The sequence below is a fragment of the Littorina saxatilis genome, linkage group LG5, assembly GCF_037325665.1.
Source record: "Littorina saxatilis isolate snail1 linkage group LG5, US_GU_Lsax_2.0, whole genome shotgun sequence".
Lineage (NCBI taxonomy): Eukaryota > Metazoa > Mollusca > Gastropoda > Littorinimorpha > Littorinidae > Littorina > Littorina saxatilis.
Window position 1 is genome coordinate 22816894 of NC_090249.1, and position 14896 is coordinate 22831789.

The 14896-nt window shown below is 43.7% G+C and overlaps 1 protein-coding gene across 1 annotated transcript in view; it reads right to left on the bottom strand.

Annotated features, from left to right (window-relative positions):
- Window positions 1-273: 273 nt before the first annotated feature.
- The window catches only part of LOC138966583 (neuronal calcium sensor 2-like), a 36210-nt gene continuing 21587 nt past the window's right edge, over window positions 274-14896 (bottom strand). Inside the window, exon 5 of the mRNA XM_070338867.1 lies at window positions 274-4794. Within this exon, the coding sequence (XP_070194968.1) occupies window positions 4597-4794 (198 nt within the window). The 3' untranslated portion in view covers window positions 274-4596. The remainder of the gene's footprint in view (window positions 4795-14896) is intronic.

A 14896-nucleotide genomic window follows, 5' to 3' on the forward strand; every position in this document is an offset into this window, starting at 1 on the left:
TTAGTCAAGCAGTATGTAAGAAATGTTAAGTCCTTTGTACTGGAAACTTGCATTCTCCCAGTAAGGTAATATTGTACTACGTTGCAAGCCCCTGGAGCAATTTTTTGATTAGTGCTTTTGTGAACAAGAAACAATTAACAAGTGGCTCTATCCCATCTCCCCCCTTCCCCGTCGCGATATAACCTTCGTGGTTGAAAACGAAGTTAAACACCAAATAAAGAAAGAACACACCCATCTCGGGGTCATTCTCAAACAGCAGAACAGGAGTGCGTGTAAAACAAACGCAAAGATTTTAATGACAGCTGTGCGTTCATACATCCAATTCACAGTGAAGACATCCAAATGCACTTGTTTGCACAATAATGGTTCAACTTGACAAAAAAAAACAAGACAGACAAATAGCCAAATACACAGAAAAAACCCACCTTATTGTAATTATACCAGAACACATAAGTTAAGTCCAATGTAATGTGTTCTGAAGGTATTCATGTTTTTGATTTTATTGTCCTGACAACTTTCCATTCACTTTTTTCCCACAGTTTTTCTCTACTTCTTACACTCGGCCTTTGAGAAATTTTGTGACACTTATTGAAAACCCACTGACCGAAGGTAAAATATGTATACATCTGACTGGCACAACCCCCATTTTTAAAATCTTGTGTGGCAAGTATCTCTTCACCAAATTATACTTGGCAATGATTTCAAACTTAAATGCTTGTACTTATTAAGGCTTCACTTTGGTTTCAATCTGTAGAATATTTTCTCTCAGGACTTTTGAACACTGCGCTGTTGGTTCTAAATGTTATTGCTTTCCAAGCTTGAACTGTAACTAGTGTCAGTGTAAAGTGAGATCATTATTATGTCCGGCTCGTTATTTCACTGCAGCTTTAACAATACTGCTTTGACATATTCTGCAGCACACTTTTTACACAAGAGATGGTTCTAGAAAATACGTTTCAATCTCTTCTTCGCATAAACAATTAAACAGTTCTATAAGAAAAACAACAAACCAACATCCTTACAAAAACAGGAAAACTTCTCTGTGACATTGGACAAGAAATCCTTAACTCCATACTTTTACAGACCAAAAGCAAAGTTACAGAAAAACGTTTCTGTAAAGCCCCCCCCCCCCTCCCATACAACAAATAATAAAAACACTTTAATACATACACTCACACCCATGTACACATGATGCACAATGCTCTGACAATGACAACAAATTGGATACATGTGTTCTCCGCGTATTCAACAAGTGGAAACTGTAACTCTAATACTTTACAGCTTGCAGCTACAGGCGTGATGTGAACTATGTCTACCTTTGGTTATTGATATCTACAATGATATGTACAGTATATTGTGACATACACAAATAACGGCAATGAACTAAGGCAAAACTGGACTAAAAAGCAGCTAGGTATAATCGATGTAATTTCACGAAACAAAGTAACCTTGTGGAATGCTCAGATTTCTTGAAGATATGCATTCTTTCAAACAAAACGAAAGTGCGCTTGGCAAGTGTTTAGTACGTCACAAAACTTAAGTCAAGAACACACGTGTTCAAACACCACTAAGTATAGGATGTAATAAGTACATTATGTATGCTGGTCGACTGCCAGAAATGAGGCACACACACTTAATTTTCAAACAAAGCGCAGCTCATTTGCAGAGCCTTTACTGTAGCAATTCTATACGTTTTGGTCAAGACTATTCGTATGCGAAGCAAACAGAAGAAACAGCAGACGATTAAGAATGAACTGTGCTGTTTTGTGAATTTCATGCTTTACTGACAATGAAATGGGTGCATGTGAGGTGCTCAATAATCACAAAAGTTGTCTTGAATTTAATTAACGAATGTAATTAATACTCTAGCTACCAATGCATGCTAGAATCCTGTAATTAACACATAATTCTAGCGTGCAGTAGCTGGACCATTAATTTCGTAGCAGTGTAAGAGCTTCAGCAGCACTCCATCACATAACAGTATTTTAATGCCAAGTGCGTAGTATTTGTTGTCATGGTGCAGTGGGACCCCTTTTCAGACCCCCTTCACCATTTTAAGACCCTGCTTTCTGGGATTATCTGTTCATAACTTCTAAGGTCAGACAGCACTCCCCTATTACATTTTCGTTTCGTTTCCTTATATTTTTAGGCAAACAACCACCCCTCCTTTCTAAATCATTTACTTGGTACTTAAATCGGGCAATTCCACACATTTTGTTCTTGCAAGCTGCCTTCTATATTTCATTTTCCCAAGTGCAAAGTATTTGTTCAGCGTACGTGCATGCTTTTCATGACTCTGAAAAGTACAGACTTAGCAAATGTAACAACGGCATTCGTTCTTGCAGGATCATCATTTTCTCAAACTGTTGCAGATATGACAAAAAGATGTTGGCTTGTGCTTTAAGTGATGTTTTTCAGTTTCCGTGGTATATATTACATGGTGTTTATAAAAGACAAAGATAAGATGACAATGAATGATTAGGTGACTGCACCTAAATTCAACAACAACTGCTGCAACCTTTTGCAATGATCACACACTTACACTGAATGGAAAAGGCCTATGGATGATGCACATTTTATTCATGAATATGCATCAGCATAAAGGTTTGCGTGATAAAAATGTCAAATAGCGTACACATTTGCACGTGCTCATCATTGGTAGACTCGCTGATATCATAGCATACACTTCTACACAGGCATTACTTAATTGAAGCACGCTAACATCGCTTTCAGACGCTCGGAACATCTCAGAAGTAGACGAGACGAACGAAGAAGAAACAATCAGCAACCAAAGTCAAGCAGCTATGAAGATTACACTAGCTGCATGGTCTTACCTCAGGCGTATATCTTTATTGATAATCATTAAAAAAAAAGTCACGCTTACACTGTAGTATTATACTCTATTCAGTCACACAGTGAAGTTTCTAATTCTTTTATCCAGAAATACAGTGGTATCTGTGACTTGTAAGCCCCTCTGATGAAAAGGACACCTCCCAAGAAAGGACAGTCTGTTGTCCCTTTTACTATTGACTTGTTCCAGAATGGACCGGCAGTGACAGACCACCTGTAATGTGGGGACACATTTGGCTGATCCCAAGCAAAGAGTGTCCTTTCCTCGTAGGTACAACTGTACTCTAAACACTGCAGCCATCAGCAATGAAAACAACATTCCACGATCCTAAATGCATCCCCGCTTTCTGAACTATGTGACCATTTGGCACAACCACAGGATAGCTCTTCGTGGTCTGCAAAATGTAATGGTACAGAGGACGCCACTCAATGCCACGGTCTTGGTTTCACAGACGACCCAACGTGATATTAGCAGGTATGTGACAACGAGTGATAGAGATAACCTTAACTATAGCCTTGGTATGTCAAGCTGTTGATTTTACCCAACAGTCACACAATATCAGCCATGGACAAAATACGGCAATTAAACAAATGGGTTACATTACTCGCGACGAGAAATAACTCAGCAGTGACATCCAGTGGCGTTGACTGCACTAATTACATTTATGATGACCCTTTGTCCCTCGTTTTATCTTTTGTTTTGTCTGGCACAACAAGGATAATCAAATCACATCTTGAACAGCAGAAAGTGGTTTCCGTGATGAAACAAAAAAGAATGAGCTTTATTTCACTCTCTTCAAAATACAACACAGGCTCGAATATACAGTTGGTAAGACATTCCTAAGACAGGACTTTCATGATTGAAATGTGACAGCAATTCCAGCTGAACTAACTTAGCACATGATCTTGGTTAGTTTGCCATGTCGTTGCAGAGAACAAGATCTTTGAAGCGGTCTCTGTTGCACCAGAACATTTTATCCTCACTTTGGTCGAGTACTCTCAGACAGTAACTATAATGTTCCGAGCCTGAACACACTCTCCAGAAGAGTCAAGGTTACAGAACTGAAATGATGTGACCTTGAGAAAGGTCACTTTTACGTAGCACTCGGGTAGCTCCACACTTCATAAATTATACATTCACTTTCAGCCAGGTCACTTATACTTCGGCAATGACGTTCGTTCAAACTCCGAATAACAGGTTAAGATCAAATACACCAAGCAGCAAGGTCAAGGTCATACACAAGCAGCAAGGTCACGTTTCCTTACCCTCTCCAAGTTACTATTAAGGTCAAGGTGCACAGTCGAACCTGCTGTAAACGAATAACCGATAACCACAAGCTAACACTTTTTTGTGTAAGTGACACATGCATTTTAATACCACCTTTGTATCTGGCCAAAAGTACACAATGCAAGTAAACTGCACACTTCTTGGTACTTAATGCCTTCCATAATGGCAACTGTTGCTACGACTGGTGATGGGCGGCTGGGCCTCTAAACATCCTTCTTTCAATTTGTTTTTCTCTGGTTTACGTTTTCTCTGTATTTTTCCAATATTTGAGAGTGAGACAAAATATCAAGAAACAGTCGATTACAGCAGGTTCAACGCTCCCACCCAAAACCTCCCGCGCGCACACACTCACACACACAATCCCAAGGCGGCAGCTGCCGGACACAGACAGACATCACATCAGCCTCTGGCAGTGGGTGACGCAACACAGGGGGGTCGAGAGGCTTAGGCGTCCGGCACTACTTGGGCCCGCCGTCCGCGTCCGCCGTGAGCATCTGGTAGAGACACTGGTCGTTCATGCAGCCCGTGATGAACTCCTCCTTGGTCAGCACGCCGTCGTTGTTGGTGTCCATCTTGCTGAAGATCTTGAGCGTGCGCTCCTTGGGCGTGTCGATGTTGACGTCCGTGATGGCGTTGCCCAGCATGTTGTAGATGGCCTGCAACCATAGAGAGGAAAATGCTACAGTTTGTCAATGGGGATAATTGTGCCTGAAACCATAGAGGAGGACATGCTACAGTGTGTCAATGGGGATAACTGTGCCTGCAACCATAGAGGGGTAAATTCTAGTTTGTGAATGGGGATCATTGTGTCTGCAACCATAGAGGGGTGAATTCTACAGTTTGTCAATTGGGATCATTGTGTCTGCAACCATAGAGGGATACATTCTACAGTTTGTCAATGGGGATGATTGTGCCTGCAACCATAGAGGTGGCCGGGGAAATGCTATAGTTTGTCAATGGGTATAATTGTCACAGATGACAAAAGACTAGACAAGAAAGTTCTTGGAATGCCGAAGTTTAATTCAAGACCGTCGATCTTCAAGACCCAGCAGCATGTCGAATGCGCAAATACAGAAATGTTCAATACGATGCGCTGGTATTAAGACTGTTATCAATTTCTGTGTGTGCGAGTTGTAAGTCGCACACATACGCTGTCACGGGAATTGTAGACGAGGTGACAGAGAACCGCTCAGGTTTTTACACTGCTGAACTTGTGTCCAGTTAAAGCGTTTGCCCCGTATGCTTGGCCACAACAGAAAAGAACATTCAAGTTGCTACGATTAGTGTGTGTGTGTGTGTTTTTTTTTTAAGGAAAGCACAGAGGGAGAAAATCATGATCATGCATATTTCCTGGGAAAGATTCCATTATGTTTCGAAATGAGAAACTAAAAAAACCAAGAAATTCCTAGGAGGTAGGAAAAACACCCCCGTCAAAGGGAAATAACCTTCTCAGTTGGTGGCAGTGACTGAGGACTGAGTGAGAATGGTTATTTCCCTTTGACCATGAAGATGTCCCTGTGTAAGTCCTTGTATAATTTTAATCCACCAATAACTCCCTAACCATGTGTTTGACTGGTCCCAATTTTTGTAAGGACCGTCTCAGGAATGTATAGAACCTGTTCACCAAGTTTGGTGACGATCGGTCCGTTCATTCTTGAGATCTGTATGCGAACACAAACACACAAACACCCAAACAAACACCCAAACAAACACCCAAACAAACACATCGAGCGAAACCTATACACACCCCTATACCGGGGGTGTAAAAAAAAAAGTAATACGCAAACAGGACCGTCATGACGAAGGATAGCAAAGAACCGGAAGCATTGCGTTACAAGGGAAGCAATCCACTCTAATCGTGATGCAAACCCCCAAAATGTAGTTGCTTCCCTTCCCTTGTTACTCGTCTCTCTGAGAACGGCAATGGTCTCGGTGGGAGATGTATTTGAATAGTTAGTTAGTTGTTGCTTTTTGGGTCCAGCGGACCATATAGGCCAGATCAGGACCCCATGTATTTGAATGGGATGTGGGAAGTTTTTCAGCTTATATAAAGCCAGGCATGGTACTGAAGGAATGGCAGTTTCAGCTGAAATAAAGCCGGGGGTCCAGGGGGCCGTTCAGGCCCCCTTGCGGGGTCAAGGGGCAGCGCCCCTTGTGGGGGTCAGGGGGCAACGCCCCCTGAAGCTGACGACTTTTTACTTATTCAAATGTGTTTAGTGCCCTCTCCTTGAAGCTGAGAGGGATATAAGTGAAAGATAACAAGGCTTGAGTAAGAAAAAATAATAATCTCAAGTCAATCAGCAGATTTTTTTTTTTTAATTTTTTTTTTTCGGCTTTTCGTTTTCGGCGGATTTCCGCCGATCGGCGGAAGAGTACCATGCCTGAAAGCAACAACAACAACAACAACATCACGGCTATCACCTCGGGAGGTCGTGGGTTCGAACCCCGGCCGGGTCATACCTAAGACTTTAAAATTGGCAATCTAGTGGCTGCTCCGCCTGGCGTCTGGCATTATGGGGTTAGTGCTAGGACTGGTTGGTCCGGTGTCAGAATAATGTGACTGGGTGAGACATGAAGCCTGTGCTGCGACTTCTGTCTTGTGTGTGGCGCACGTTATATGTCAAAGCAGCACCGCCCTGATATGGCTGATATGGTCGGCTGGGCGTTAAGCAAACAAACAAACAAACAAACACGGTCATCACCAAAGAAAAGAATCTGTCTCAACTCTATTGAAGTGACGTTACTTCCCGATCTACAGCCTCGTTAGTCAAACGTCAAAATGGCTTGTGAGGGAGGTCTTCATGCAAACGCACTCAGTCACCTCATTACATTCTCTTCAGTTTGTCTCTCTCCCAGCAGTTCTTCATTCCAATCTCTACTCAACTCTACCAGCTTTATCCAAAGTGGACAGCAAACTTTGACCGTAATGAGAACGCTAACGGCAGTAGTGGTGGTAGTAATGTGTACCACACGCAAGCAAATCAATTCTGGAGCGGTAATGAAAACACACACACACACACACATTTACACACAGAACGGGCAGTTTTTACACGCACCGGCACACACACACACACACACAAACGCTCACTCATATATACAGTACACACACACACACACACACACACACACACACACACATAAACACACACACACACAGAACGGGCAGTTTCTATATATCGACCCTGACCTTTTCACTATACGTTAAAATGCTTCGCTCACAAACAATTACACCAAAGGCTACCCCCAGAGTGAAGTGAAATCACCAACATCAGTAATCAAGCATTCTTTCCTATACGACCAGTCCCCAGAGTGAAAAGTTTCTGGACGCATTTTTAAAAACCACCAAACAAACAACTTTGCCCCGAAAGCTAAAGCAGAGGCCGCTTCCCAATAATAACTTTGCGGCCCTGCAGACTAATAACCAATTCCCAGTCCTCGAAAATGTCGCCTCCGCCAAATGATAAAAGATCGCCTCCACGTGATCAAAATGTTTGCCCTCCAACTAATAAGCTCTGGAGTCCCAATGGCAAAGAATTATGATGTCTGTGGGTCGACGATGAATAAATTCCAGATTTTATCAGGACCGATGCCAGACACTATCTATGCCCGTTGGGGGCGAGCTCTGGACCTCAAGGGGGAGTGGGAAGGGGGGGGGGGGGAGGGCGGGAGGAGTATAGATGAGAAGAGAGGGGGAAGAGGGAGAGAACAAGCTGGGGGCTTGTGGGTAAAGATGCAGTCTATTAGTATAGCCTTGATTATTGATCCAACATCCGGGGCCTCTGCCACGGGAATTCAATATGCATATTTATCAGCATGGGGCAAATCGAGACTCTCTGGTTTTCTAAAGCCGTTGGGAAAAAGGGAGGTTATGGTCTGCATTAGTTTGAGGGCTTACCACTAGTTCTGATTTTTTTCAAGCATTGGGGTTTGACTTTAAAGCCATTTATTTTCCAGATCATGTTATTGTATGCCAACCATGAACGACTCAGTTGAAATTTATTATGAATGCGGTTTTTTTCAAATTTTTGTGATGGAAGATAAAGTGGAATCGTTCGACATTTGCCCGTCATGATAACCATCCTCGCTAAAAAATGATAGCAGAGAAAAAAACATATGGAAGGGTGGCGGTTGGATAATAGTTGTAGCCTGCAAATACACTTTGTAAAGTTCAATTTACCTGCTCTTGATGTCTTCTCCTTTTTTGAACGTCTCTCCCTGTCTTTCCCTCCCTCCCTCTCCCTCCCATCTCTCCCTCCCTTCCCCACCATCTCTCTCCATCCCCTTCCGGCACCGAGTGTGTGTGTGAGTGTGTGTATGTGTGTGTGTGTGCGTGTGTGTGTGTGTGTGTGTGTGTGTGTTTGTGTGTTTGTGTGTGCGTGCGTGCGTGCGTGCGTGCGTGTCCGCGTGTGTGCGTGTCCGCGTGTCCGCGTGCGTGAATGCAATGAGTCATATAGACGGGATGCCCTCCTGAGCGGTAAGGCGTCCGCCCCGTGATCGGGAGGTCGTGGGTTCGAATCCCGGCCGGGTCATACATAAGACTTTAAAATTGGCAATCTAGTGGCTGCGCCGCCTGGCGTCTAGCAATATTGCTATTTCATATGTTACGTGGATTTCCATTGGTCAATTGGGCAAAACTGAGCTCATTGTAAAAGTGATATCGACGACATTTCCGTCGATATCAGTTTTGATATCGACGACCTCTTTATTGCTCCCCCACTTCAAAAACAAAAACACCTGAATTTAAAAACAAACAAATATGTAATGATCCCAGAATTTAGTTGAGCAAGTGACTAAAAACTTTTTGAAAGAAAAGACATTTTTAAATACTGAAAAGTACAAGAAAAGAGTGAACAAAAAGAAATAATAATCAGAGGGAGGGATATGGAACAGCCAAAACTGAGACAAATACTTTTGTAATTTCTTTACAGTAAATACAAAATGTCCAGAGAATTAGCAATATATCTAACACTAGAATGAATACCCGCTTCGCCGGGTAGCCGGCTTCGCCGGGAAGAAGTACTTAGAGCCGAACAATGGACCCGCCAAGCTTAGGTCCCTCCCAGATTCGTGGAATGGGAACAGCACGAAAATGATTCAGTGGCCATAATGCCATTCCTGACCATATCGAGTCCCATCCTTGTCGACGAATGTAACCGTGTTAATCACCTTTGGAGGCGAACTCCACTCAAACAGGACTGAGCAAGTTAGAGCTTATCTCTAAGCCCTTATGAACTGTTATGGCTTCTCAAAGGAAGGCCAGTACATAAAATTACACAAAAGCCGCCAGACCACATCACAAACAGAACTGAACAATGCACAGGTGTTCCTCACATAGAGACACACACACACACACACACACACACACACACACACACACACAAACACAGAGAAGCCGTATCTATAGAGAGATAGATGACAGTGTATTTTTCGCGTGGCTATAAATTGATTCGACCTTTGCACTTTTACAGTGAGGATAATTTACGGGTCCAATTTACGTTCTGGACACTGCGGTGACCTTCTAAAAATAGTAACAGAACGGGGAATATCCGAAGATGCCGCCTTCATACAAAAGTGCACCATACGAAGGAAGGGAGGTAAACGCTGAAAACATGGAGAAGATGAGAAGATAAGGAAGAGTTACTTATAATGGTGAAATGAACACAAAAACCAAATTCGGTTCAGCGCTGCGCGCTGAGAGCACGTGTTGAAATATCTCATCGATGATATTGTGTCCGGGGTGTAGCTGAATACGGTGTCCAAATTTGAAAAAGATCCACCGAGAACTTTGGCTTTGGTGTGTCGGTATGGGGGCCCGGGTAGCTGAGGTGGAACCAAAATCGGTTCAGCGCTGCGCGCTGAGAGCACGTATTGAAATATCTCATCGACCAGATTTTGTGCAGGGTGTATCTGAATATGGACACCAAATTTGAAGCAGATCCATCGAGAACTTTGGCCGTGCATGGCGATCAATCACACACACACACACACACACACACACACACACACACAGACACAAGTCGTATATATATATAGATTGACTGACTGTGTGATGATATCTTCTGCTATTGGTCTGTTTCGACAGTGATATCAAAATCTCGACCTCCTGTCTCGATTGTGATATCACTGTCTCAACAGACCATAGCAGAAGATATCACACAGTCCGTCAATATTGGGTATTATGGGGTAGGCTAAGTGCTAGGACTGGTTGGTCCGGTGTCAGAATAATGTGACTGGGTGAGACATGAAGCCTGTGCTGCGACTTCTGTCTTGTGTGTGGCGCACGTTATATGTCAAAGCAGCACCGCCCTCATATGGCCCTTCGTGGTCGGCTGGGCGTTAAGCAAACAAACAAACAAACAAACAAACCTCCTGAGCGAACCGGTTAGGCAATTGTTGAAGGTTTCCTTTTCTTTGAGAGGTACCAAGATCACTTACGTGGTTTTTGTTTTCCTTCAACAGCATAACAACTCTCTAAAAAGCACTGTTTGGCGAGATCACTGAAGACGGTCGTGAAAGGAGTGAGTGCGGCGAGGAGAGATTTCAAGAGAGGTGGGAATGGAGGCCCCCGGGATAGGAAAAGGGTTAAGAAAAAAGTAACAAGCCACCAAACCCAGCAAGCACATGGCCCGTTCTGCGTGCAACCAGCGGAACTTACGACCATGCACGAAACCCGGGCCCGTAACGAAGACCTTCACCGGCCCATCTAATCAGTGATCGTATTCCCGCTTTACGCCTGCAAGCCAGCCTCCCAGCGGGCCGGGGCGACATCATGGGCACATTAAACGTCAGCGGGAGAAATCGAAGACTTGTTCCAGCGGCCATCGGATGAAGTGCAGCTTGGGACATTAAGGACTGTGGGTGCAATCACCGTGTTACTCAACCGCGTGGCAGCCATGACCATTTTGTCTCGCCGCGGCCACACGGCCCCGGGGAGAGCCGAGTCTGAACCGGAAGCGGGTTGCCCTAACCAAGACAAAATGGCAGCCTGGGATTGTATGACAGGGTGTGTATCGAGCCGATGCACCTATACCTCCCCCAATTCCATAACCCTCTCAACCTTCTCAGTTCTCGCGGAATCCTCCTGCAACGGCCCCTATGCCATGGTGGGGCGGCGAAAGGGAAATGGGGCGAAGTGGATGTGAACCCTAGATGGGCTAAGCTCTAACGCCAAAACGAGATTAGGAGTAGCTTGTGACACGTAATATATGTAAGTTTGCGATTTATTATCTTAAACCAACAGAAGCTGCTCCCTAAAGCGTTGCCGGGGAAAACCCAAATCACTCTACCACACACCAGGGATGCTGAACCAGCTTGAGTGAGGGATGTGGTTTCGCTTTCCTTCATGAAGTAGACGTACATGAAAAGCTGTACAGTGTACAGGATCAGGACTCGGTGACATATATGTACTAAAGACGAGAGATTGACAATAACCCGATTTAGCCCCAGGTGATGTTCACCGTCACATTGATTGAATCACAAAATAATGGTCGCTCTTCTTTCCGAATGTGACTTCGTTCCAACGGTCTTAATAATATGCCGAGATATTTGATCTTCAGTGCGGGTCTACGGACGGAAACTGACAACGACCAAACACTACAAAGAGGCAAACGAAGACGGCACAGAGCTTGACAAAAAAAAAGGTTACAGCAGTGGGGCTGCCGAACCGAACACTAAGAGGGGAAACCCATCAAGATCTGCGCGCACGATTTGACTAAGTTTGTCGAAGATGACCGAGTGTTTGCGTGCACGCGTTCCTACGTGCGCGCCCTGAAGATGCCAGCAACACTAACAGTAATTTTTTATTAGAAGAGACTTGAGTTATTCGTGCCAGCAACTTCCATCATATTATATAGCTCTGGCTTTTATCTCACAACCATAAGACTGTCTTATCGAGGTCATAAACACGGGTTCTGATAGCATAAGCAAAAGCCCATGAAGGCACTCTGAAGGCAGACATGGCCACTTGATGGATAATCTCGCATATAAACATGCGCTCTAGTGATGCATATAGACCGGCGGCAGCATAGATATAACGACGTGCACATAATTATCTTCATCCCGTTTGTGGCCTCTCTTTTTTTTATATTTAGTCAAGTTTTGACTAAATATTTTAACATCGAGGGGGAATCGAAACGAGGGTCGTGGTGTATGTGCGTGTGTCTGTCTGTCTGTGTGTGTGTGTGTGTAGAGCGATTCAGACTAAACCACTGGACCGATCTTTATGAAATTTGACATGAGAGTTCCTGGGTATGAAATCCCCGAATGTTTTTTTCATTTTTTTGATAAATGTCTTTGATGACGTCATATCCGGCTTTTCGTGAAAGTTGAGGCGGCACTGTCACGCCCTCATTTTTCAACCAAATTGGTTGAAATTTTGGTCAAGTACTCTTCGACGAAGCCCGGGGTTCGGTATTGCATTTCAGCTTGGTGGCTTAAAAATTAATTAATGACTTTGGTCATTAAAAATCTGAAAATTGTAAAAAAAAATAAAAATTTATAAAACGATCCAAATTTACGTTTATCTTATTCTCCATCATTTGCTGATTCCAAAAACATATAAATATGTTATATTCGGATTAAAAACAAGCTCTGAAAATTAAATATATAAAAATTATTATCCAATTTTTTTTTTCGAAATCAATTTAAAAACACTTTCATCTTATTCCTTGTCGGTTCCTGATTCCAAAAATATATAGATATGATATGTTTGGATTAAAAACACGCTCAGAAAGTTAAAACGAAGAGAGGTACAGAAAAGCGTGCTATGCAGCATAGCGTAACCACTACCCCGCTCTTCTTGTCAATTTCACTGCCTATGCCGTGAGCGGTGGACCACGAGTATACGGTCTTGCTGCGTTGCATTGCGTTCAGTTTCATTCTGTGAGTTCGACAGCTACTTGACTAAATATTGTATTTTCGCCTTACGCGACTTGTTTTAGATTTGTCTTGGCTTATCAGCTAAGCATAGTTATGCAAGTTCTTACATGTTCTTGTTGTGCATGTTGATAGCTCTAAATAAATTTTTAAAAAAGAAGCTGAGCACACACACACACACACACACACACACACACACACGCACGCACGCACGCACGCACACACACACACACACACACACACACACACACACACACACACACACACAGTGACACACACACACACTCTCTCTATGCATCTCTCTCTCTCTCTCTCTCTCTCTCTCTCTGTCTGCAAGGTATGTCTACGTTGTCCCCTTTCCATCCAACCACTGACCCTAAACGCAACCTCGATGTAACTCGTGAACTGTTTCTTATCTCTGCTCCACAAAATAATGATACCGTTATTTTCAACATATAACAAGGGCAAGGGGCCAGCTGGTTCTTGACTTTGTCTACTTCAGACATGATATCAGAACTTCCATTTGCTCTTCTAGAATCTTCCTTGGGAAAAGTCTACATATCAGTTTCATCAACCACTCCTCTGCCAGCAGTATCACACATGTTGAAGGATTGACTGAAATGATGCGTGGGTTTGCCATTTTCGTGGGTGACGATGCCGACGTCCTAATCGGAACCATCACCCCTCCCCGAGATATTTATCTCTACTGCGAAACCAAACTTTTCCTCGCTTCCCTCTAAACACAAAACCTGGCACCACCACCTACTTCGATAATTATACACAACTTCTCTGATTTATCAATGGTACCATCAATATCAAAAATGTACGTGTGGAAGGACCAGAGCTGGGAGTGTCGTTTATGGCCGATACCATTTTGCAGACCCAGTTGGGCTTATCCTGGGGGTTGCCCTTGTAGGAGGTCATATCAACATCCCCCTCCCACCCATACTCCCTTACCAAGACTCCGTCTTCAACATCAGAAAATGTCATCCGTCTTCGAAAATCTACCTTACTGATAGCTTTGCATTGCGGGTTGACAAAATAGTGCCGTAGCCGTCAGTATCGTTCAATAGCTCAGTTGGTAGCGCGCTGGATTTGTATTCAGTTGGCCGCTGTCAGCGTGAGTTCAAACCCACGTTCGGCGGAAATTTATTTCTCAGGGTCAACTTTGTGTGCAGACTCTCTTCGGTGTCCGAACACCCCCCGTGTACACTACATTGGGGTGTGCACGTTAAAGATCCCACGATTGACAAAAGGGTCTTTCCTGGCAAAATTGCTTAGGCACAGTTAATAATTGTCTACCTATACCCGTGTGACTTGGAATAATAGGCCGTGAAAGGTAAATATGCGCCGAAATGGCTGCAATCTACTGGCCGTATACAATTTCATCTCACACGGCATCATTGCAGAGCGCCTAGAACTGTACCCACGGAATATGCGCGATATAAGCGTCCTATTGATTGATTGATTGATTGAATGCTGAAATTTCGAGTCAAGCTACTTCTTGAAGGAGGCGAAAGTCATTCTGTCGGATCTTTTGACAGCCAGTCCTCGACTGGTTGCCTTTTTACTCAAGGTAGGCCAATCACTTCTACTATCCAATGTAAGTCCCCTATCCCGCTTAGGTTTGCCCTTTTCAGAAATACTGTGCACGCGGAAGACCAGGTTAAGCTTGTTCTGGGGGTTGGTCCTTGACAGAGACCATGCATTGCTATGACTCCCTTCTTCCTTCGTGGGCTGAAACTCCCACGTACACTTGTGTTTTCGCAAGAGTGGATTTTTACGTGTATGACCGTTTTTACCCCGCTTTCGGAAGAAGCATGCTGGGTATTTTCGTGTTTCTATAACACATCGAACTCTGACATGGATTACAGGATCTTTTCC